Raw genomic sequence first — 25391 nt, 5'->3', positions numbered from 1 at the left:
ATTTTGTGTGGATGTATGTTTTCATTTCTCTTGGGTAGATACGTAGAAGTGAAATTACTGGGTCATACAGTAAGTATAAACTTAACCTTCTAGGTAACTGCAAAACTGTTTTCCAAGGTGGCTGCAACATTTATTTTCCCATACGAGGGTCCCAGTTTCTCCCTATTCTCGCCAACACTTGTTATTGTGACTTTTTGATTATAGCCATTCTAGTGGATGTGAAGTGATATCTCATTGTGTTGTATTTCCTTGTGACCAATAATGGCGAAGATCGTTAAATGTGCATGTGTATTAGCTGTTCATATATCTACTTTGATGAAATGTCTATTCAAATCTTCTGCCCATTTTTGAATTGAGTTGCTTTATTATTGTGTTGTAAGAGTTCTTGATGTATTCTGGATATATTGTCAGATTTGTGAATTGCAGTTATTTTTCTCCCGGCCTGTGGCTCATCTTTCCATTTTCTCAATGGCAACTGTTGAAAGATTTTTGAGGAGCAAGGAGACAAGACAGAGCCGTGCTCCAGAAAGAGTCTGGCAGCAGTGTGTGGGATTGATCGAAATGGACAGAGAATTCTAATTAATACATCTCCTTAAATTGTAATACAGGGAATAAGCACAAGCCAAGTTTCTCAAAATTCTCTGGGAATCAAAGGGTTATAAGCAACTATTTATTGAAGCCTGTTTACAGTCCAGTTAATCAGTAAGCCAGAATCAGTGAAACTACCCAATCTGGGGGAGTACAAAAGCCTTTCAAAAGGTTTCCCTGGATTAGGAAAATCAGAGAGATGGGGGAGGAGAGATGAGTGGCTATCCCAGAGCTACATAAATAATTTCCAGCGTTGAACGGGACAATTCTGAACTTCCTTGCCAGGTGTTGTGGCACTGGTGTTTACTGGCGGGAAACTAGGAAGAGCTGGTTCTTGGCCCTTGGATTTTGACTGGTTGTTGGGAGAGGTGGAGCCCATTTTAGTGGGTCTCTTTGAAAAAGCCTGTCAAGATGTCAGGCCTGCTCTCAGTCTTCTTCCACCTCCTCTTTCTCTTCAAGTTGGTTGCCCCAGTGACCTTTCGCCACCACCGCTATGATGACCTTGTGCGGACGCTGTACAAGGTGCACAACGAATGCCCCTACATCACGCGGGTTTACAGCATCGGGCGCAGTGTGAAGGGGAGACACCTCTACGTGCTGGAATTCAGCGACTACCCTGGAATCCACGAGCCCTGTAAGCCCTGAGCAGTTCTTGGAGTGTATGGGACAGGACCCTTCCCTGACAAATCCAGTAATTGGGGCTGTTTTCTGGGGAAGTCCATGGACCCCTCCACCTATAAAGTATCACCTCTTCCTCCATCTGTGCTAAATATTTCCCCACTTAGCCCTCAGATTGCTCCTGCCTCTGGGGAGCTACAACCCCAATTCAGGCTCTAGTCTGTTCCTCCTTTGGAGGTTCTGTTTGCTCAAGACCTTAATGCTAAAAGGTGAGTCTTCTTCCCTCCTCCCATCCCAGCCCCCCTGCCTTCCCTCCCATTACCCTTCTTTCTTCCTTGCTGTTATGCTGTCTTTAACCAGTGCTTCAGGAGACATAAGCAGAAACAATCAGCTCTTCTAGTTCTGTCAGGAAGCCTCAAAGGGTTTGGGTTTATCATTCTCTTTGGGGAATGACAGTATGATACGTATGGGATCCTGGAGATAGTTTGAGGTCTTGGGAATTGGTTTTATGCACTGCATTACTTTTTGTTAGTTTGTTTCTATTATAAAAGCAACCTGTATTTAGATTAAAATAGAAATTAGATATGGAAACAAACAAACAAAAAAGCTCACGCCATAATCCCACCACTCACAGATGATCATTGTTAACATATCGATGCATATCCTTCCAGACTTTTTTGTATGCATGTTTAACAACCCCCCCCACACATACACATATTTTTTATAAAAATGGAATCATAATAGAACAGCTTTTCTCATTTCATAGTCTTTTATAAGTAATATCCATATCTGTAAATGTACATCTTCATCATAATTTTGGCTGCATAATATTCATTGCATGGTTGTATTTAACTGTTCATTGAATGATGGGCATTGAAGTTGTGTCTAATTTCTCATAGCTTGACTTAGAGCAGTTGTGACATCCAAGTTATGTCTGTTCCTCCTAAACACTGTCAGTTTCAAATCTCTCTCATCCTTTCCACTTCCACACCACCCACACCAGCCAAACATCATTGCAACCTGCCTATATCATCACACTAGGTTCCTGACTCTTTCAACCCCTACCTGCCACCACTCTCTAAAACTTCCCTTCAGCACACAGATGCCAGAATACTTTTCCCAAATATTTAATCTTCTCACTCCCCTGCTTAAAATCCTTTAGTGGCAACCTCACACTCAATGGATCCTGTCTGTGACAGCTTTAGAATGTTACATGGCCAGTGAGGAGGGTATGGGAGGGGGGGCACTGGCTCAAGGAAGTCTATGTCATTAAATGAGGATAAGGACTTTGCTTTGAAGCCACACTTGCATAGAAAGCACCATGTTTTTTGGGGTGTGTGTTCATTGCGGAAGCTTGTGGGTATTAGTTTTAGGGCTAGCCCCTCACTCCATGCATTCAAGGCCTTCTTGAAGCTCTTTCATACTATTCCAGCCCTCACTAATCTCTCTTTTCTCTGATGCCCTATAATTTAGCTGTTAATCCATTCATTCCTTTCATGCATTCATCATTCATTCCACAAATATTACTGATTATCTAGTACTGATTATCAATTACTGATTGTCTATTTTGTAGACTCTGAATAGACAACAAACAGGATAAAACAAAGACACCTCCCTCAGGGGCCTTAATTTTAGCCATGTAAGACTGGCAACAAATGGGTAACTAAGTAAATACATATTAAGTCAGATGAAAAAAAGTGCTATAGAGAAAAAATAACCTTTAAAAGAGAGATAGAGAATGCCATAAGCAGGAGAGGGGGTTGTTGCTGTTTAGGAAAAGCTTCTTTTTTGAGGTGAGTTTTGAGCATGTGATGGAGCATGCCACGCTGTAACTGGAAAGTCTTTGCAGACAGGAAAGAACAGGAGTGTGCTTGGTGTGTGTGAGTGCAAGGAAGCCCCCTGTGGCTCCAGCGGAGTGAACGATGGGAAAGCAAGGTCAGGGCAGTATGGTTGGGGATAGGGCTCCTAGGCAGGAGATCAGGTAGTGCCTTATAAGCCTGTGTAAAGATTTTGGCTTTTAGAGTGAAGTGAGAAGCCACTGGAGGGTTTTAAGCAGAAGAGTGACATGATCTGACTTAAATTTGTAAAATTAAGTTTTCAACTGGGATGATTAGGAACTGTTATGCCATAACCCAAGTAGGGAAAGCCTGCTTTCTTGTGAAAACACCATTCTTAACCTGAAAAGACTTGTTTCTGAGAAGCACCAGGCTACTGTGAATGCACCTGGGCTTTGGCCTCCATCTTATTAAATAACTAGGTGACCTCCAACAGGTTACTCAGCTGCTTCCACACCTCCCTCATTCTGGAGCTAATGATGCCTACTTCACAGGTTTTCTGTGAAGATTAGGAGTAATGAACACAGAAGGGGCTCCATGGCATGGATTTTTGTAGCATTTATGATTGTAATTTGTTCAAAAGGGCCTCGGGAATCACTGGAAAAGACCCAATGGAAGCATAAGATTTTCATGTGTTCATTACGCGAAGAGAGGGAAAAGGTCCCTGTGCAACGTTAGGAATCCTTGCCACTTGCAAACTTTCCCCATCCTCTCTCTTCTCGCGTGTTCTTGTCGCGCCTGCAGTGGAACCGGAAGTCAAGTACGTGGGGAACATGCACGGCAACGAGGTGCTGGGCCGCGAGTTGCTGCTGCAGCTGGCGGAGTTCCTGTGCGAGGAGTTCCGGAACGGGAACCAGCGCATCGTGCGGCTTGTGGAGGGCACGCGCGTGCACATCATGCCGTCCATGAACCCAGACGGCTACGAGGTGGCTGCAGCCCAGGTACTGAGCCCCGGGGCGAGAGCCCTCCGGGGAGTCCGTAAAAGCATCCGCCCAGTCCCGCTGTAGATGCCACTGTGCAATTGAGAAAAGGCCGGTGGAAATACAACAGTGTGCAGACCCGTTTCAGCGCTGTGGCTCCCTAGGCAGTGAACGTGGGCTGCCTCCACACCTTTCCGGCTGACCTGCCGGTTTTGTTGTGGGGATCAATGAGGCAATATCCGTGACAGTGCTTTTTAAACTGAAAACTACTAACCAGGTGTGAAGGGCTCTTGCAAAACCTCCTTCCCTCAATTTTTAGCTTCTTACTCTAAATACTCTTCTCCCTGCCACACTACACTTAACCGTTTGCATTGGGCTGGGCGGAGGGAAACAGAACTAGCTTGGCCCAGAATGGCGAAGTCAGGAGCTAATTCTAGATTCTTCATGCATTTGGTTATATTTCTTTTTTTTTTTTTTAATTGAGGTATAATTGACATACAATATTATATTAGTTTCAGGTGTACACCATAGCGATTAGACATTTGTGTGCTTTGCTTAGTGAATATTTTACTATATTTATGTACGACTTTTTCCTCTATTAGTATCAAACTCAGCCTTTTAATTCTTTATTTTAAATATTTTTTTTAACATTTATTTATTTTTGAGAGACAGAGTGGCAGAGCATGAGCAGGGGAGGGAGAGAGAGAGAGAGGTACAGAATCTGAAGCAGGCTCCAGGCTCTGAGCTGTTTGTTAGCACAGAGCCCGATGCAGGGGCCCAAACTCTCGAACTGCTAGACCATGACCTGAGCTGAAGTCAGGCACTCAACTGACTGAGCCACCCAGGAGCCCCAATTCTTTATTTTAGAGTTACATTTTGCAGGGATCTGTGGGCTTTTACTTTATTTCTTGACGTAAATTCAAAATGTCAGTGTGCCTAACTTTAAATCAACGATTTTGTGTGTGTGGCTGTGCATCAGAATCATACCTGAAGATTTTTTGAAATATAAATTCCTAGGTTCCCCCCCCCAACCCTCATCTACTAAATTAGAATTTGGGGGGAGGGGCGTGAAGCCAGGCATCTGCTTTACACAATGGATATGTTCCTTTAAAAGCTGTGCTTAATTAAACCTGGTTTGTTTGGGGTTTGGGGTAAAGAATTGTAAATTAAAGAGGTTTGGGTTTTTTTTTTCCAATTTAAAAATATGTTTATTTGGGGTAGTCTTGACATTTTTTTCATTTTTAAAACTAGATTTCACTACTTAACTTTTAAAGAATTTTTATTTTATTGTGGTAAGAACACCAAAGATGAAGTCTTTGCTCTTAACAAAATTTTAAGTGTACAACACAGTATTGTTGACTATGGGTACAGTGTCATATAGCTAGTCTCCAGAACTTATCTATCTTGCTCAACCAAAACTTTAGGTACCTTCATCAGTAACTTCCCATTTCCTCCTCCTCCCAGCCCCTGGCGACCATCCTCCGCTCTGATTCCTTGAATCCGACCACTCTATCCCGTACAAGTAGAACCATGAGGCGTCTGTCCTTTTGGCCCATCCCATTTTTAACCTACTTAAGAATAGTGCTGGGGAGGTAAGTAGAGGCAGGGAGGAGAATGGAACCAAGATGCTGAATGAAACACAAATTTGACCCTTGCATTCTCACAGCTTCCTGCCAACACAACTCATCAAATGAAAAAAGAAAGCTTTGTTCCTCCACTGGAAAATCAGAGAGGTGCACATTAACATCTTCAGGCTTGAGTTTCCAAAACAGCAGGAAAATTTGGAAGAGATGTGGGGGAGACCTCCAGCCTGGTTGCTTTCCTTCTATTGAACCTTCCCTATATTGCAGTGGAGAAACCGGAGAACCTCAGACTTGCCCACATCTCTTGTAGAATGAAGTGGGGTGAGGGGAAGTGGGGGAAATCCCTGCCAGCCTTGTAAATCCTAGAGCCATCTCTGGGGAGCCAGTCACCTCTGCTCACCTGCTGTGTACTTGTTCAGAGGGAGCAGAGCTTGAACCCGAGTGCAAGAGAAGCCTAATCAGGTTCTCAGACTTCCAGAACTACCTGCCATACCCAGAGGAAACCTGTCTGCAGGGCTATACAGGGAAGACCTGCCTGGCCACCAAACTTTAAAGCTACCTGTAGGTAAAACAGAATAATCTCCCCTTCCTCCACCCCACTAAAGATTCCCAAATTATAATCCCTAGAAACTGTGCATATGTTATGTTACATGGCATGGGAGAATTAAGGTTGCAAGTGGAATTAAGGTAAAATAATCATCTGACTTTAAAATATCCTGGATTATTTGGATGGGTCCAGTGTAATCAATCACAGGGGTGCTTTAAATGTGGAAGAGGGAAGCAGAAGGCCACAGAGAGCTTTGAAGATGTCGTGCCAAGGAATGTGGGTGGCCTCTAGAAGCTGGAAAAATCAGGAAGCAGATTCCCTTAGAGACCTCAAAAGGAACACAGCCCTGCTCGTGTCTTTATTTTAGTCTTATGAAACCCATTTCAGTCTTCTGACCTCCGAAACTATAAGATAATATGCTTGTGTTGTTTTAAACCACTAAGTATGTGGTAATTTTTTACAGCAGGAATAGGAAACAAATACACCACCTACCCTGTTTATGGGAACTTTCTGTTAAGGAAACTCTTTACCTGCAGCCTAACGATCTGATGTGAGTGGCAAATCAACTAATAAGTAAATTAATGTAACTGTTAATATGGACAGTTGTGAGCTACATTGATATGAATGAGCAAGGAGTGAAAAACTCCTGGAAGTGTGACGAAAATCATTATCTCATAGAAGTGAAAAATTAAACCCCAAACTGAAAAATCATACAGATATTTTATATAAGAGTAGAATGAATTAGGGAACTTAAAGTAACTTTAAAAAAAAATTATGTTCTCAACGAGATATAAGAATAAAATATGAGTAGAGTGCCATGAAAAATAGAGAAATCTAAGAACAATAAAGATTTTTTTAATATGAAAGTGGTAGTACATCTGTGAGTGTTTAGCTTAGCACATCCATCCATTCACCCCACTTCTAGGAACTGCTACTAATTTGGGCTCCACCCTCTCCATCCACAGGGCTCCAGTGAACACTCCTCCCCTTCTCTAATGCCATTAGATGGCATTTCAGTTTTGTGATGGCCTTTGAACATATCACTATTCTGCCACTTTATATATTTTAATTATTTACATATATATCTATCTCCCCGTATATATTATGAATTCCTGGAAGGTAAGCCTAATGTCTCATTATCTCCCTTCCTAGTGTCTTTCAGAGGACTTTGAGTAGAGACGCACTTAAGTAAATGTTGATTGGCTAAAAGGATGAACGAATGAGTGAATAAATGACCAAATAAATGATAACAAGCTGAAGTGTGAGCAGGGAAATAAAGGAATGCAGGAGGTTGACATTGATGAGATGAAAGGTAAACAAGGATCCTAAATTAAAAAAAATAAAAACAGTGGGGGTGGTTTCCATGGTGTAGTTGCTTTGGAAACAGTTTAGCATTTTCTGAAAAGGTTACAGATAGACTTCAATTATTACCCAATAGTTCTACTAGTTGGTGTCTACCCAAGAGAAATGAAAACATACATCTGTACAAAGACTTGTACATGAATGCTTATAGCAGCGTTATTCACTGTAGCCAAAAAGTGGAAATGATCCAGATGTCCATGTACAGGGTTGAGTAGCACCCTCCCCAAAATTCGTGTCTAACCTAGAACCTCTGACTGTGACTTTATTAGGAAATAGAGTCTTTACATATGCAAGCTAAGGTGGAATCATACTGGCTTGGGGTGACCAACTCAAATATGACTGGTGTCCTTCTAAGAAGAAAGAAATCTATGCAGAGACACCCATCAGGGAGAAGCCCTGTGAAAATGGAAGTAGAAATTGAAGCAATACATCCGTGAGCCAAGGAGTGTGTCAAGGATCGCTGGCAGCCATTAGGGGCTGGAAGAGACAAAGAAGGTCCTTCTTCTAGGGCCTTTGGAGCATATGACCCCGCTGATCTCTTGATTTCAGACTTCCGGACTCCAGAACTGTGAGAGAATACATTTCTGTTGTGATGAGCCACCCAGTCTGTGTAATTTGTTTCAGCAGCCCTAGGAAACTAATAGTCTATTAATTGGTAAGTAAACAAAGCATAGTAAATCCAAATAATGGAAAATTATTCAGCAATGAAAAGGAATGAAATACACATGCTAAAACGTGGAGGAACCTCAAAAAACATTGTGTCCTGTGATAAAAACCAAACATGAAGTGTGTGATCCCACTTACTGAAATGACCAGAAAAGGCAAATCTAGGGAGACAGAGAGTGATTACCTAGGGCTGGACTAAGAATGAGGAGTGATTGAATGGGCGTGAGGTCTCCTTTCAGGGCGTTAGAAATACTTCAAAGTTTGATTATGCCGATGCTCACACGACTCTTCTCAGTGGGAACTAGAATTCATTGAATTGTGCACTTAAAATGGGTGAGTTTTATGGTATGTAAATTACACCTCAATAAAGCCATATTTTAAAAACAGGGGTTCCCATTATCCTGAAACATCCAGTCTTGTCAGAATGTCTCCTGGGATCTCTACCATCGACACGTGGTTTACAGGGAAATGTGAACCCCACCGCTGGGACTTTGGATAAATTAATGGAGAAAATGGTGCATCATTTGATAGATTAATGCGCCCCCCCCCCCCCCCCCCCCGCCAAAACTATGCAGTGTACTTCAAATATAGGATCCAGTCTGAAATCTTCCTTTCTCGTTTCTCCATTTTCCTGCTAGGGCGCAGACATTTCTGGATACCTGGTTGGCAGGAACAACGCAAATGGAGTGGACCTGAACCGAAACTTCCCCGACCTCAACACCTATGTCTACTACAATGAGAAACACGGAGGCCCTAACCACCACCTGCCCCTCCCAGACAACTGGAAGAGTCAGGTAGGAGATGAAATGTTCATGCCAAAGCGGGTAAATCAGCTTCTGGAATCGTTTCTCGCAATCTCCACATCAATTAAACAAGCACGAATTAAGCATCCACTCAACTCTGTGTTAATCTGTGTAGAGCGGCAAGAACTATATCTTCCGCTCTTTGTATTCACTCTCTCCCCCAGCAAAGAGGCCCTCCCAGAGCACATGCTGTTTGATGTTAGTGGTAGTGAAGTGAAAGCGGTTATCATACCATTGTGCAGTACTTTACCATTTTACAAAATGCTTACTTAGCCAGTGTTTCAGCTGATCGTTGTAATGCTGTGAAGTGAACATACGAAGCAGGGCTGAGATCCTTCCCTGGCTTACACCTACACAGCTAGTAATTGGTGGACTCAGGATTAAAACCCAGGCCTTCTGATTCCTAAGGCAACATTCTTTCTACCACATTATCCCATCAAAAGAGGACTCTAGCATTCTGTAGATAAATCTCTCTTACATGTGATGAACTGTGTGCTCACCAACAATTAGCTACAGAAGGAAGCTCAGGCAGCTCACTCCTACAGTTTTCCTCTGCCCTTTCTGTCTAACTCTCAGCTGCTTTACCTTACTGTCATTTCCCTTACTCTCAATCTGAGGAGCCCAGCTGATGCACCCAGGCCTGGAGGCCTGGAATGCCACCCATAGTAATGCGAGTGCTCCTGGGAATAACCACTGTGGTTCTCAGAGCATTCCCACCACCACCCTGTTCCTTCTACTGTATAAGGTACTTTAAACATTCTACTTGTGAATATTTAAACTTAGAGATTGCAGGTGTAAGGCTTTCTATTGGGAGTTTCCAGAAAGAATAGTCTCAGTTTTTCCCCCTTGAAAATGAGGCAGAGTCATTGCTAACAAGTTTAGATTTCAGATAGCAACTATGCCCTTGGCTCAAGTAAATAATAAGTCAAAACTAACTTTGTAGTAGTTGGCATATCTAGCCGGAAGGATGTCCTGATTTATTAAACTTGTCCAAGTAAAATAAGGTAATTGAGCCAATAGTAATTAGACTTCCACTGCTCCTTTTTCTCCATATTAGAAGAAAAAAAGGCAATGAAAAGTAAGTCTTCTTGCTCCTGATGGGAGAGGAGCAGTGAGAAGCTGGCCTCATGCTGATGGATGGTGGCTTAGGACATGGAGAAAGGGCTGCTTCAAAGGATCTGAGCCCTGGTCACAGAGCAGGACTGGTGCCTTTGGTATCTTATCCATTTTGATCGGGCAAGACTCAACCCTATTCATCCAGTCCCTCAGGAATGGCAAAGATGGGGGCCTTCTCAGCTGACTGCTAGTCCAAGGGGAGCCATTAACACATTAACACCACATAACCTCTAAGCAAATCCATTCTGAGAGGAGGGAAAACACTGAAGACTGTAAATTATTTACTTGTACTGCAAATCCAAGTAGATTCACGGCTTTCTTTAGAATGCTGCCACTCACTAGGAACATAATATGCAATCAAGAGGGTGGAATTCAACTACTTAGGCAAGACTGGCCCGTATCATACTATATCTAATCCATGAAATTTGAATATGACCACAGGAGTGTGTTCTACTTGTCAACATTACAGCAGATGCAGTAGTGTAAAGAGGAGGTTGAAAATCATTTGTGTCAACCAGCTTCCCAGATGTATTTACTAGAGCCCTTAATATCTGCAGAGGTGCTTCAGAAGCCACTGGAGCAATGGGTAAATTGGAGAATCCCTTCCTTGCTGTCAGAAAGAAGCCAAGCCGGGGCCCTGAGCTCTCCAGCCATGCCACCCTCTTCAAACCTCTCTCTCTTTCTCTCTTCTCATCCAAGAAGAAGTCATAACTTATTAATGATAGAAACAGTACAAAATTCCAAACCAAGCTGCAGCTATTCTTTTGAAACAACAAAAAAAGTTTCTTGTTTTCAGATGGTTACATTGTTAATTCCGTAATAGCATTTACAACGTCATTACTGTTGCTCTTCAGGGCTGGGACTGCCTTTGCTCTTGACACATTTGCTTGTGACATGACCAGTTCTATGTCCTTAATTGCCACACCTATTTCATCAACTTCTTCTTTACTCTGCTCTTGTACAGTTGGAGTCTGTGTGTCTTCTTGAATGCCTGAGACAGCTTCATCTTGAACTTCCAGTTTCTCAGCAGCCGCGAGTTGTGCCTGCTGAGATGAGTCCTCAATAAGAGACTTTATTTTTTTTAATTTTTTTTAACGTTTATTTATTTTTGAGACAGAGAGAGACAGAGCATGAATGGGGGAGGGTCAGAGAGAGGGAGACACAGAATCCAAAGCAGGCTGCAGGCTCCAGGCTCCAGGCTCCGAGCTGTCAGCACAGAGCCTGACGCAGGGCTCGAACTCACAAACCACAAGATCATGACCAGAGCCAAAGTTGGACGCTTAACCGACTGAGCCACCCAGACGCCCCAAGAGACTTTATTTTTTTATAGCAGTTTTAGGTTCACAACAAAATTGAGGGGAAGTCCAGAGTCCCCATATACTCCCTGCTTCCCATTGTTCACATCCCACAGCCAGAGTGGTAATTTGTTACATTTGATGAACTACCTTGACCCATCATTGTCACCCAAGTCCATAGTTTGCATTAGTGCTCACTCTTCATGGTATACATTCTATGGTCTGTGGCATTTGTCCACTGTTACAGTATCATATACCATAGTTTCACCTCCCTAAATGCTCTCCCTTTAGCTACTTTGTATGTTGGGATTCTACATCCCAATTTTAATGTCATTTTGAAAAAGAGTCCATCTACTTTTTTTTTAATTTTAACTTTTATTTTTTTAAGTTTATTTATTTATTTAGAGACAGAAAGCAAGTGAGCATGAGTGGGGGAGGGGCAGAGAGGGGGAGAGAGAGGGTCCCAAGCAGGCTCCACACTGTCAGCATGGAGCCCGACACAGGGCTCAAACCCATGAACCGTGAGGTCATGCATGACCTGAGCCAAAATCAGGAGTTGGATGCTTTATTTTCAACGTTTTTTATTTTATTTTTGGGACAGAGAGAGACAGAGCATGAACGGGGGAGAGGCAGAGAGAGAGGGAGACACAGAATCGGAAACAGGCTCCAGGCTCTGAGCCATCAGCCCAGAGCCTGACACGGGGCTCGAACTCACGGAGCGCGAGATCGTGACCTGGCTGAAGTCAGATGCTTAACCGACTGCGCCACCCAGGCGCCCCAGGAGTTGGATGCTTTAACTGACTAAGCCACCCAGGCATCCTTCCACTTAAAAATTTCAAACTATTTTGCAAAAGACCAGAGTTTTCCCATCTCCTCTTCTCATATCCAGGAGGACACTCTTTGTTTTATTCAGACGTACTATCCTCTCGGGCCACTTCCTGACAAACTCATTTGGATGGCACCTCCGGTTGCAGCTTCACTGCCAGCCCCTCGTCTGTCCACAGGTGGAGCCCGAGACTGAGGCTGTGATCCACTGGATCCGCTCCTTCAACTTTGTTCTTTCAGCCAATCTCCACGGAGGAGCAGTGGTGGCCAATTATCCATATGACAAGTCCCTGGAGCATCGGGTCCGAGGGGTGCGCCGCACTGCCAATACCCCCACACCCGATGACAAGCTTTTCCAGAAGGTATGCAGAATGGCAGCTTGTCTGGCCAGAGGAATGTGGGACTCAGGAGAGGATTTAGGGGGTCTGATTTACAAGGTTATGGTAATATGGCTATGTTAATGAAAAATAGACCATGTGCATGAAAAAATGTTTACCTAATAGTTCAAATAAAATCAAGAGATTAAAATCAACAGATTATTTTATAGTTAATATATTAGTAGTAATGTATAATTGATACAAATAATAAACATTAATTATCAATTCATCAATTAATGAATTCCATAGAGAATAACACCAGTTATTGCTTTGCAAAGAAAATAGATTACTATAACTTTCTCTAGTAATCTCCTTTTTCCACTGTTATAAAGTAGCACTCAAAGGGAATTATAGAGATTCTGCATATATTCCTCTTCCCCCAACACACACATCTCACACCTAATATATACAGTATTCCCCCCTTATCCATGGGAGATGTGTTCCAAGGCCCCCAGTGACTGCCTGAAGCTGCAATAGTACTGAACCCTATATATAATTTTTTCCTATACATACCTGAGACAAAGTTTAATTTGCAAATTAGGTGCGGTAAGAGATTAACAATAATAACTAATAATAAAATAAAGCAATCATAACAATATATTATAATAAAAAGTATGTGAATGACATGCTATAGTTATGTATAAGTTATAATAAAAGTTAAATGAATTTCTCTCAAAACATCTTACTGTGTTATACTCACCCTTCTTGTGATGATACAAGATGATAAAATGCCTATGTGGTGAGATAAAGGGGAATGACATTGTGATCTAGTGTTAGGCTACTACTGACCCTCTGACATGTTGTCAGAAGGGGGATCATCTGCTTCCAGACCCGAGTTGACCACAAGTAACGGAGACCATGGGTAGAGGGTAGAGGGTTCTACTGTAATTCTTTTCATGGTAAAGGCCTATTTTACTTGCTCCTTGTTTTATAAAATTAAGCTAGAATATGGTACACCTAGAAGGGAGTTTATATGTCACCTCGTGTCACCCCTCACTTTGCACTTGAAACTTATCCCCAGGCAGGTGGAAAAATCAGAACACAGTTCTCCTAACTCTAGTCCAACACACACACACACACACACACACACACACACACACACACACACACATCCCTTCTCCCTATGCCTGCTGGTATTTTCTTTCACTAAAGCAAGTAATGAGTTGTTTATACAGGGTGGGGCTTCGTGGTATCACCCTACTTCTAAGTGTGAGCATTGCCGAGGAGTCGGGAGCACTCAGGTCGTTCTCCATCCGCTTTACCCACAGCTGGCCAAGGTGTACTCCTACGCACATGGATGGATGCACCAAGGATGGAACTGTGGGGATTACTTCCCAGACGGCATCACCAATGGGGCCTCCTGGTATTCTCTCAGCAAGGGTAAGAAGAGTCCTGGGTACAACAGTGCTTTAAGTTGAGGTGGAATAGGGCTCATCTCTCCTAAATTATCACTTTTTCTCAGGGAAACAACAGGAATACTATAGAATTTTGCATTCAAGTAGAGATCTGAGCAATGGAGAAGTCTTAAGTTGGCATTTAATGTCATGTTCTGATTCTTTAAAATGAAGGTAGGGATACCTTGTGGTCCTTTATTATTTTTTGTTTTTAATTCTTATTTTATTATTTTTTGTTATTATTTATTTGTTTTATTTGAGAGAGAGAGCAGGGGAGAAGCACAGAGGGAGAGAGCGAGAGTCCCAAGCAGACTCCATGCTCAGAGTGGATGGAGCCCAATGCAGGGCTGGATGTAGGGCTTGACTCGAGGCTCAATCCCACGACCTTGAGATCATGACCTGAGCCGAAATGAAGAGTCAGACACTCAACCAACTGAGCCACCCAGGTGTCCCACTATGTGGTCCTTTAAAACTTGTGGTTTACATAATAGATTAGGGCATAGGAGGGAAATACTGTAGTCAGGTGGTTAAGAGTATGGCTGTAAGGGTACATTGGGTTGAATCCCAGCTTGCCCATTTACCAGTTATGTGGCTTCAGGGTAATTACTTAACCTCTCTGCCTCTTTTTCTCATCTGTACTTTAAGAATACTTGCATTATAATTTTGATGTGAAAATTCAATAAAACAATGTACATAAAGCATTGGAAATGCATGGCTTATAGATGTTAGGGTCTTTTCTAAGTAGCATGGAGGTATGCCTCACAGAGCAGCAGATGACCAGAGGAGCTGGCCTAGATGCCAACAGTTCCTGTGATATATGCTCTCTGTGCCCTGTCTGCCCATCTCTTAGTGAGCTGGAGTTTGCCATGGACATTGGCCACTGACAGCATAGCAGAAACCTTGAGCAAGAGGCTTCTCTCTCCATTCTCTGGGCCTTCCCCATCACCAAGAGGCAAGAAGTCTGTTTATGAACCTTTGGTAGACAGTGACCGTAAAGATAGGGAAGAGACTGAAGCAGGAAGCCAGGTTCTTTTAGGCATCATGTTTTAGCAGCTGTCTCTCCTATCCTTTCAAATCTGACCTAGACAGAGCCCAGATAACAGAAAGCTCCCTGGTAAGGGTTGAACTGATGGCTGGTTCTATGGAAAGTGGGAAGGAGGAAGGTTAAGGAGTCACCATGTACTGGGAAGTGGTAGACTTCTTGTGGCTGACAACTTGCTTGAACACAAGGTAAGAAGATGTTGTTGAACTTTATTTTTTTTAGTTTGCGTTAAGAAAGCAATAGGTGCCCCCCACACCGTTTAAAATCTCAAATATACTTTTCCAAATTGTACTTGTTTTTTTCTCCCCTTTTCCATCATCTGAGAAAGCATGGCCCATGCTTCCACTGAGAATCATTGCCCCAAAATAAGCTGATACAATTCCAAGGTTATTCAGTTCATTAAAGTGATTGTTCCAATAGTGTGGTCTCTGGACCAGCGTCATTGGCACCAGCTGGGAACTTGTTAGAACTGCAGATTAGGGGACCTCACCCCATACCTAAGGCCCAGAAACCTGTATTTGGCTGGACACAGCCTTCTAGATTATTCTGATGCAGAGAGAGATCCAATGTAAGAGGTCACAGTTGTTCTTCAGCTTTCTCCATTCTTTCTACAACAGCTGCTTATGTTCATTAACTTAGAGCAGGTAAAAGTTGATTAAATGAATAGTTTTTAACCCAAACACATTTGTGATATAAACACCATTCTAATGATCAGGAACATATTAAAAAAATAATTGATTCAATTGAATAATGTAGAAGATAGACGCAGACAAGCACTAGATGGAAGAGAACTATAGCTGCCTTCTGTTTTTTCAGGGGCCTGTTTTCCTGAGTTAACTGCTCTCAGGTTAGTGCAGCAGTCTCAGATAGGAGGAGGGTTGTGAAAACAAGATATCTATCTCATCTCTAAGCTCCAGGGTCTGAAGAACATCATCACCCAGAGAGAAGATCTGTCCCCCCAGAATCAGTACAGGTGCAGTCTAATATCAAGGCATGACTAAAAGCAGACTTTGGAAATGCTAAGAAGGTCAAGAAGTGAATTTAAGCGTTGAGATGGAGAAAAGGAGAGGATGGTGATAACAAAATGGGCATTTATGAAGAGAGAAAACTGGGAAATTGGGGAAAGATTTTATGGAGGAGAAAAATAAATGGAGATCAAGAGGTAGAATAGAAGGTCACAGAGGGGTAGGGTGGTGGTGGTGGAGGAGAAATCTTGGTTAACAACAGTGGAGGTGGGGAGCGCCTGGGTGGCTCAGCTGGTTAAGCGTCCAACTTCAGCTCGCATTTTGCAGGTTCAAGCCCCATAATCTCGCAGTTTGCAGGTTCAAGCCCCATGTTTCTTGGGCTCTGTACTAACGGCTCAGAGCCTGAAGCTTGCTTCAGATTCTGTGTCTCCCTCTCTCCCTCTGGACTTCCTCTACTCACGCTCTTTCTCTCTCAAAAATAAATAAACATTAAAAAAATTAAAAAAAAGAAAAAAGAGTTGAGGTGGGGCATTTGTGGGATCTTGGTTTTGCAGATCCGCTACCGCTCTCTTTCCCTCAGGAATGCAAGACTTTAACTATCTCCACACCAACTGTTTTGAGATCACACTGGAACTGAGTTGTGACAAGTTTCCCCGCCAAGAGGAATTACAGCGTGAATGGCTGGGTAATCGGGAAGCCCTAATCCAATTCTTGGAACAGGTAAAATCCTATTCTTTAACTTTCCTAGTTACAGAAAGAGATGTGTTTTCTGATGGTAGCAAGGGTTTTTGTGAGGCTCAGTGCTGACTTCTGCTTTGACTCCGTACAGTACATCTGGGCTGCTTCTACTGAGCCATTTTATTCACTCAACATTATTGAGCACAGTTATCTGTCAGAAACAGTACTGTATGCTAGGGATTATGGGCAGACAAATTTCCCTGCCCATATATAGCTTATGTTTTAGTTAGGAGAGATAGACAATGAACAAAATAATAAAGTATATTTCATAACATGTTAGATGCAAAATGTAGTGAAGAAAACCTTATGGAGAAAATGAATTGAAACGGACACAAAGGAGGTGAGGGAGAGGATCATGCAGCTATCTAGGGAAGAAGGGGCTCCCTGATGTGGGCACAACAGGAAGTGCTAGGCCCCCAACAAGTGGTTGTTAGGGAAATGCAGATCAATTACACAATGAGATACCACCTCACACTCATTCAGATGGCTTCTATAAATAAGAAAAAAAATTGTAATAAAAGACAGACAATAGCAAGCGTTGGCAAGGATGCGGAAAATTGGAACCCCTGTGTGTTGTTGCTGGGACTGTGAAATGATGCAACCACTATGAAGAGCCGTATGTGGTTCCTCAAAAATTACTAATAGAATAGCCTCTATGATCCAGCAATCCCACTTCTGAGCATATATCCAAAAGAACTGAAAGCAGAATCTCAAAGAGATATTTGCACATCTTTGTTAATATCAGCATTATTCACAATAGCTAAAAGGTAACAGCAACCCAGGTTGCAGCCCAAGTGTCCATTGATGGATGAATGGATCAATGAAATGTGGTAGGGACATAAAATGGAATATTCTTCAGCCTTAAAAAAGAAGGGAATTCTGAGACATGCCACAACATGAATGAACTCTGAGGACATCATGCAAAGAGAAATAAGACAGTCACAAGAAGACAACTATTGTATAATTTTACTTACATGAAGTGTCAACAGTAGTCAGTTCCATAGAGATAGACAATAGGCTAGTGTTGTGATTTGCCTTAGATTTTCTCAGGGGTCACCTTGCTCTGTTGAGAAGAGATTGTCGGGAACAGGAAGACAGAGAGACCAAGTTAATCAAGCGGCTGTTACCATAATCTTTGTGAAGATCAAAGGCAAAAATGTATGAGAAAGCTTTGAGGACTCCCAAACACTGGATGCCTGTTTTGTGGTCCTAACTGTGCCCTGTAAACTTTCTTACAGGTACACCAGGGCATCAAGGGAATGGTGCTTGATGAGAATTATAATAACCTTGCAGAGGCTGTCATTTCTGTTAGTGGGATTAACCATGACGTCACTTCGGGTAGGTGGCCACTGCTTGGTGGAGTGAGAGGGAAGCCTTCATGTCCTCACCTTTTTTCAGCATATCAGGAGGCCAGTTTGTACACCAGCGAGACTAGCAGGGGTGTCAAGGACACTGGGGGTAGGTACAGGAAAGGTGATAGAAACAGGGACAGGGGAGCACCTGGGTGGCTCAGCCAGTTAAGCATCGACTCTTGATTTCAGCCCAGGTTATGATCTCATGGTTTGTGAGTTCAAGCCCCAATGCAACCAGAATCCTCCATACCAGTGGCTGGACCTGCGTTTAGGGATCAAACCTTGGGCGTCCCTCAGAACTTCAGGGCTTGCTAGATTTTCATACCCTATTCATGCACAGGCAGGGAATGTCTTTGAAACATTCCAGCCAATCAATATATATTGAATACCGCTAATTCCACCAATAAGAGCCCACTTCCAACACTCACTATGCTAAATTAACAAATTACTCATTTCACTACTGAAGAAACTCATTGCCAATACTCATTATGCTATTTAGAAAAGCATCTGGTATTGATTACAAATAAACATAGCCGAAGCCCTAGTCATAGCTGTATCTGGAATTGGGCCTTTATGATACATGCTATCTAACCATTCTTGGGTGTAAGTTCCCAGTTAAGAAAATGACAGCCCCTGGGGTGTAACTTACACTGTCCAAAATATGGATGATAATTCACTGCTTCTGCTAAAGTATTTTAAAAGAAATTACAGGCATTTAAAGGGGGCAGAGAAGATACTGCCTTATTATTTATTGTGTGTCTCATTCTTTTTTAAACTTATTTTTTATTTTATTTTTTTGAGAGAGAGATGGGGGGACAAGCAGAGGGAAAGGGAGAATCTTTTTTAATTTTTTAAGTTTTTTTAAATTTATTTTGAGACAGAGACAGCATGAACGGGGGGAGGGGTAGAGAGAGGGAGAGAGAGAATCTCAGTCTCCACACTGTCAGCACAGAGCCTGACGTGGGGCTCAAACTCATGAAACCATGAGATCATGACTTGAGCCGAAACTGAGAGTCATAGGCTTAACCAATTGAGCCACCCAGGCGCCCCGGGAGAGGGAGAATCTTTTTTTTTTTTTTAATTTTTTTTTTTTTCAACGTTTATTTATTTTTGGGACAGAGAGAGACAGAGCATGAACGGGGGAGGGGCAGAGAGAGAGGGAGACACAGAATCGGAAACAGGCTCCAGACTCTGAGCCATCAGCCCAGAGCCTGACGCGGGGCTCGAACTCACGGACCGCGAGATCGTGACCTGGCTGAAGTCGGACGCTTAACCGACTGCGCCACCCAGGCGCCCCATGGGAGAGGGAGAATCTTAAGCAGCCCCGCAAGGAGCCTGATGTGGGGCTCAAACTCATCATGACTTGAGCCAAAATCAAGAGTTGGAAGCTTAACTGACTGAGCCACCCAGGCGCCCCTGTTTCATTCTTAATTGCATTTACTATTGCAGTTATGCATTGCTATACACTTAAATGTTAAAGGCATGGTCACAATTGTTTCTAAAGAGATACAAAGTCATTAGCCAAAATGGTATATCCCTGCCATAGAAAAATAGGCTTTCTTTTGAATTTTATTTTCCCCTTTAGAAGGCGATGGAAGAAATATTAAAAATAGGATTCTCAAATCAGACCTACAGTGGTCATTTAGTCCAGCCCTCTGACTCAATATAAGATTACATACATACAACACCACCGACGGCTGGCTTTCTAACCCAGGGCCGTCCTGTCCATTAGTGCAGGACCATGGCCATCAGTTCAGACTGTGCACTGCACAACTGTGTAGCTGTTTCAGGGATGCTCATTCAGTCTCTGTTTAAGTGCTCATGATTTCACAAAGCATCCATGTCTTTTTCAGTAGCTCTGTTTGTCACAGCAGTTTTTCTTCTTTCTAGCAAAATCTTCCTCCTACAGTTTAAACTCATAGTTCTCATTCGTATTTTTTTAGGTAGATGTCATTTCTTCACAGTGGCTTTTCAAACATTGAAACAGAAGTTTCATGTAGTTTCTTTACCACACAAAACATTCATAGATCTTTCAGCATATCTCCCAGTGACCCTTCGCTGGACATGAGTTTGTTTTAAAATACAGGGTCTAGAATTAAACACACTGCTGTGCTCAGTACAGAGCACAGTGAAACTTCTACTTCCCATGAGCTGAGAAGCCCATGCTCTTATTACATAAAATAGCCTAAGATTCTTTCAGATCTTAGCCAGTTTCATCATGCTATTAAAAAAAATTCAAGCTTGTGGTCAGCTAAAACCCTCAGATCATTTGTCTTCTCAAGGCCCCAAATGGCAGATTTCTAATCAGCAGACTGAGTTCTATTCTTGTAACTTTTAGGTGACCATGGCGATTACTTCCGGCTACTGCTTCCAGGTACCTACACTGTCACTGCCACAGCACCGGGGTTCGACCCAGAGACAGTGACCGTGACCGTGGGTCCTGGAGAACCAAAACTGGTGAGTTAGGCTGATGTTCACAGAGCACTGTAAAGATCACTTACACAAAGTCACAAACAGCCTATTGCATGGTTCTAATCACTGCTGAGCTTCCCTGTTTCACTTAAAAAAAAAGTCATTGCTCTCATATGCTTATTTTTTTTCTGTCGTTCTCCTATTATGTCCTTCCCCACTTCCTTTGGCTTTTTCTCTTTCTTCTGTTTCACATAGCATAGTGATGAAAAGCACTGTCTTCTTCTAAAAAGTACTATCTTCTGTCCAGAGACCTTGGACAAATTACCTAATCATTCTTCCTCAGTTTCTTCCTCTGTAAGTTGGTGTGAACAGCACCTGCTTTATAAGAGGTTGGAATGGGAAAGTGCACATAAAGTATTTAGTACAGTGACTTCCACAGGGAAAGTGCTCAACAAATGCTCCTTTATAATCCCACAGACCTTGCCCAGATCCACTCCCTTGGATTGCCTGCTCTGTGCCGTCAACTAGGACTACCACCAGATGGCACTCTGCCCCCTCCTGGTGCCCCGTGTGCCCGGCAGTCTTGCTTTCCACTCACCTTGGCCAAAGAGCCAGCTACTCCCCGGTATTCAGCTGGCTACAGCTGGCTTTTATAGGTAGGACGAGAAGCAAGGAACGTTTTTGACCTACTGCCTGGACCTTTTCAGCTTTGGTCATATTAGATTAAGATCCCAGAGCTGAAGAAGCTCAGAGGTCATGGACACTAGTCCTCAGATTTCTCAAGGAAGGAAGAGGTAATGAGGCAGTTCTATTTAATGAGCACCTACAGACCTTGTTTCCCCACAGGTCTGCTCTTCTCTGGGGCCTCCTTGCTCTGTCCAGTTCCTTCTCTGTACAACCCTAGAGCCCAGCAGACCCACTCACCCCTTTCTCTGTTGACTCTGCAGTCAAGTAGCTTGTTGTCCTCAATAGTTACAGGTACTATTTACTGAATGGTTCCTATGTATGAGACACTATATGAGAGCTTTCCAGAACTATCTCATTTAACCTTCACATCCCTGTCAGGGACACGTAAGTCTTCCCTTTTATGGCCAAGGAAACAAACTTAGAGAAGAAACATGCCCAAAGTCACACAGTGAGCGAGTGGAGCCCCCGTTGGAACCTCTCTGGGGTCTTCAGGGCTGCCATCTTAGCCAATGTGTTGAAGGACCTCATGCTAAGCTCACAACCTGGGTGCATAACCCAGGTTTTAACACGAGGACCCAAGTAGAGAGTTCTTTATGTCCTCTGAAGTTTCTAGATAGTTCCCCCTTTCCCCTCTCCTCCTGCTAGTCCTAGCTCGTGCCCCTTATAAACTACTTCCACTTACAGATCAGGCAGCTCCCACAGCAACCTGTTATCTGGCCCCAGTTTCTCAGCCAGCTTTCTCCCCGCACCAGCCTCCAGCCCTTTCCTCGTTCTCCCCCAAAGTCAAATGGCTGATAGGCAGCCTCATGGGTGGATTCCGCCCTGCGTGGCAAGCCCTCTTCAATGCCGGGTGCAAACGACTGTGAAGCCTCTTAAGTAATCTACTTCAAAAGATGTCACTTCTTTGTGATATAGCCTTTCAGTAAATTAAGATAGCCCATCATTATGTCAAATATACCCCAGAGAGGAAAAAAAAGTTGTCTTTTGGACATGATACCCAGAGGGGAAAACAACTAAGAATCCATTTGCTGATCACTGTAGAGCCACTTTCTCTTTTCATTTTTCTAAACAGAGATCCATCTGGCCAAGGGAAGAAAAAAGAAAAAAGGATTATTTACTGGAGGGTTTTCATGTTACAGTGAAGCCTCTTTCACACCATCTCCTAGAGTCCCGTGTCCTCTTTGCTTTTCCCCACAGCCTGCCAGAGGTCAGCTCCTTTCCTTGTCCTGCCCTTCCTTTATTTTGCTGCCTTCTCCCTCTCTCTCCCTCTCTCTCCCTCTCTCCCTCTCTCTCTCTCCCCCTCCCTCCCTCTCCCTCTCTTTCTCTCTCTTTTTCCTAGGTCTCTGAATTACTGTATAAGAAATGGTAATGATGTAATTAGCTCTGATTTCCTCTACTTTGGGGAACTGGCAGAAAAGCTGGCTATGGATTTTCGTGGAAGGGGTGGAAAATGACCCCATGGAGAGCTTGCGTGCATGTTTTTCAACTCCCAGCTGGCTTCAGCAGCTCAGACTGTTCCAAGGCCTGGAAGCCAGGGATCCCTCAGGGGAATGTGGTTAGAACACTGTGCCACTCCCTCCTCCTAGGAAGGTTCCACAGTCCGCAGACCTACACTTTTTAGTCAGAAGCGTCTTCACATCTGCAGGCCACAGACAGAAGGCAGGTTTCAGCCTTATGCCAGAAAGGACACGTTCACTGCACATGGAAATTTGGAATTTAAGAATCCATATGAATAATCTGTATCATCTCCACTATCTATATTTTCAAGCAATTACGGCAGCAGGTTTAGATCTGAAGATGTGAGGTATTCATTGGCATGCCTGAGCACAACACCTGTGATTCACACATCGGCATGAAGGGGATTATTATGGAACCATCCGTCATAGCTCTGGTCCTAAGCAACAGTATCAGTGAAATTGTTGTTTGAAGTGTGGATGTCATTTTCTTCTCATACTTATAAAATAAATGTATATTAAGTTCATCCAGGTATACCCTATGTCATCACCAGTGATTATGTACCTCCTCTTGGGAACGTTAGCCAGGCTGGATGCCGTGGTGCTGCTGTGGCCCACTGCTGTGCTAATGCTCCCTAGTGCCCTGCCCTCAGGACCTGGAAGTGTGGTCAAACCAGGTCCAAACAGGTTCTTCCCCAGTTGGAATTCCAGGAAATGGAAAACTGACTCCTCTCCCCACCTAGTTGCTTCTTTCTTTCTTCCAGGTTAACTTCCATCTCAAGAGAAGCATCCCTCAAGCAACCCCTACGAGGAGAGTTCCCAGCCCAGGGCACGGACGCAGAATCTTACCAAAGAAAGTGCAGCCCCGGGTCAGCTAGGGAAGAAGATGAAGAGACGAAGCGGCCCCAGAGAGTCCCTGCCTGAAATCCACAGCGCTGGGGTGACACGTTAGAAAGGCTTGTTCCTGCTCTCCCATCAGATGAAGCATGCTTTCTATTTTATTATCTAGGACATATTTAAATATAAACGTATTCACGACAATTGCAAATGGTCTCTGTTCCCGGGGTTAGCCCTCTGATGTGGCGGTGCACACACTCAGCAGGATTCAGTAAGATTTCCCGATTCTGGGGCTGTGGTTTGCATCCAGGAGGCTCCGTGTCAGTCCGCACTGCATCTGGAGACCAGCTCGGGCTGATTGGCTGCTTTGCCTCCAGAGTCTAGCACCGAGCCTGCAACATAGCAGACGCTCAAGGGAGATTTCTGAATGAATGGCCGAAAGACTGAGATGATTCGTCACTGATGCTGTTCCCATAGCAAGCCCGGGTGACTAAGTCTTCTGAAATCCCAGAGGACCATTTCAACAATAGCCAATAGTTTCTTAATAAGAAAAGGATTTCACAGGCAAATACCTAGTCCCGCTGCGACTCACTTTCGTACGTGGCCGTTTTACACAACATACATCTTTCAGAACATTCTCTGGGTTTGTAAGTATAATGTAGACGCCTCTATGGAATGGCTCTGTCCTGTCCCTGTGCCAACAGTACCCAGCACTGTCCACCCCGCTGAGTTCCCCAGAGCCCATTTGTGCTAAAAGTGTTACTGAGGAAGAAGAAGTTAGTAAAGGTTTTGAAGAGATGTGTAGTCACAAGCACATAAGTTCATAAGCTCCCGCTGGGCATGTTGGGGTTCCAGGTCCCTTGTGCCTGGGGCTTGCTGAGGGTTCTTCCCCATGCACCCCGTTTCAGAGCTCAGCCTCAGGGCAGGCTCCAGTTTCCTCTACTTGTTCCATGTCCTCCCGCCCCTCCTACCTCCCCCAACCCCGGCCTCTAACTAACTAGCCAACTAACTAACTAACATCGAGTGATTTAGCGCCTCTCAACGAGTACTCCCACCCCCAGCAGAAAATAAGAGGTGCTTTCACTGGGACGATTCACCCTCTTCAGGAGGCCAGTCAAGACTGGGATTAACACATGATTTATTTTTCTGTTACTTTGGCCATCTCTCAATCTGTGGTCAAAAGGAAAATAGAGGGGCGCCTGGGTGGCGCAGTCGGTTGGGCGTCCGACTTCAGCCAGGTCACGATCTCACGGTCTGGGAGTTCGAGCCCCGCGTCAGGCTCTGGGCTGATGGCTCAGAGCCTGGAGCCTGTTTCTGATTCTGTGTCTCCCTCTCTCTCTGCCCCTCCCCCGTTCATGCTCTGTCTCTCTCTGTCCCAAAAATAAATAAACGTTGAAAAAAAAAAAAAAAAAAAAGGAAAATAGAAGAAAATGTATCTTTTCCCATTTAAAAAGGAATTCTCAGGGTGCCTGAGGAGCTCAATTGGTCTGACTCTTGATTTTGGCTCAGGTCATGATCTCAGGGTTCATGAGATTCAGCCCTGCATTGGGCTGTGCACTGACAGCATGGACCCTGCTTGGGATTCTCTCTCTCTCCCTCTCTCTCCACCCCTCCCCCTGCTCGCTCGCTCTCTCTCAAAATAAATAAACATAGGGGCACCTGGGTGGCGCAGTCGGTTAAGCGTCCGACTTCAGCCAGGTCACGATCTCGCGGTCAGGGAGTTCGAGCCCCGCGTCGGGCTCTGGGCTGATGGCTCAGAGCCTGGAGCCTGTTTCCGATTCTGTGTCTCCCTCTCTCTCTGCCCCTGCCCCGTTCATGCTCTGTCTCTCTCTGTCCCAAAAATAAAGGTTGAAAAAAAAATTTTTTTAATAAATAAATAAATAAACATAAAAAAAAAAATGAAAAGGGAATTCGCTCCTCAGGTGATTAATACTTTCTCCACATTTTTCCTTTCTTCCCAAGTCAAATCCCATAT

General features: G+C 43.7%; 2 protein-coding genes across 2 annotated transcripts in view; both read left to right on the top strand.

The window, feature by feature from the left end:
- ERLIN1 (ER lipid raft associated 1) overlaps window positions 1-1132 on the top strand; it is a 59205-nt gene extending 58073 nt beyond the window's left edge. The window contains exon 14 of the mRNA XM_086680625.1: window positions 1048-1132. The gene's annotated coding sequence lies outside the window, so the exon portion shown is untranslated. The remainder of the gene's footprint in view (window positions 1-1047) is intronic.
- On the top strand, window positions 696-23620 carry CPN1 (carboxypeptidase N subunit 1). Its single transcript, XM_025918245.2, is given in 10 exon segments — window positions 696-1222; window positions 3786-3982; window positions 8758-8913; window positions 12338-12520; window positions 13804-13915; window positions 16517-16656; window positions 17913-18012; window positions 20365-20483; window positions 23344-23451; window positions 23453-23620. Coding segments are annotated over 10 exon segments (1389 nt in total). The 5' UTR covers window positions 696-999; the 3' UTR covers window positions 23504-23620.
- Window positions 23621-25391: the final 1771 nt, after the last annotated feature.

Source organism: Puma concolor, chromosome D2, assembly GCF_028749965.1.
Source record: "Puma concolor isolate L17-30 chromosome D2, mPumCon1.1.hap2, whole genome shotgun sequence".
Taxonomy (NCBI): Eukaryota; Metazoa; Chordata; class Mammalia; order Carnivora; family Felidae; genus Puma; species Puma concolor.
The sequence above is the reverse complement of the archived record's forward strand: the minus strand, read 5'-3'. Positions and strand labels throughout refer to the sequence as shown.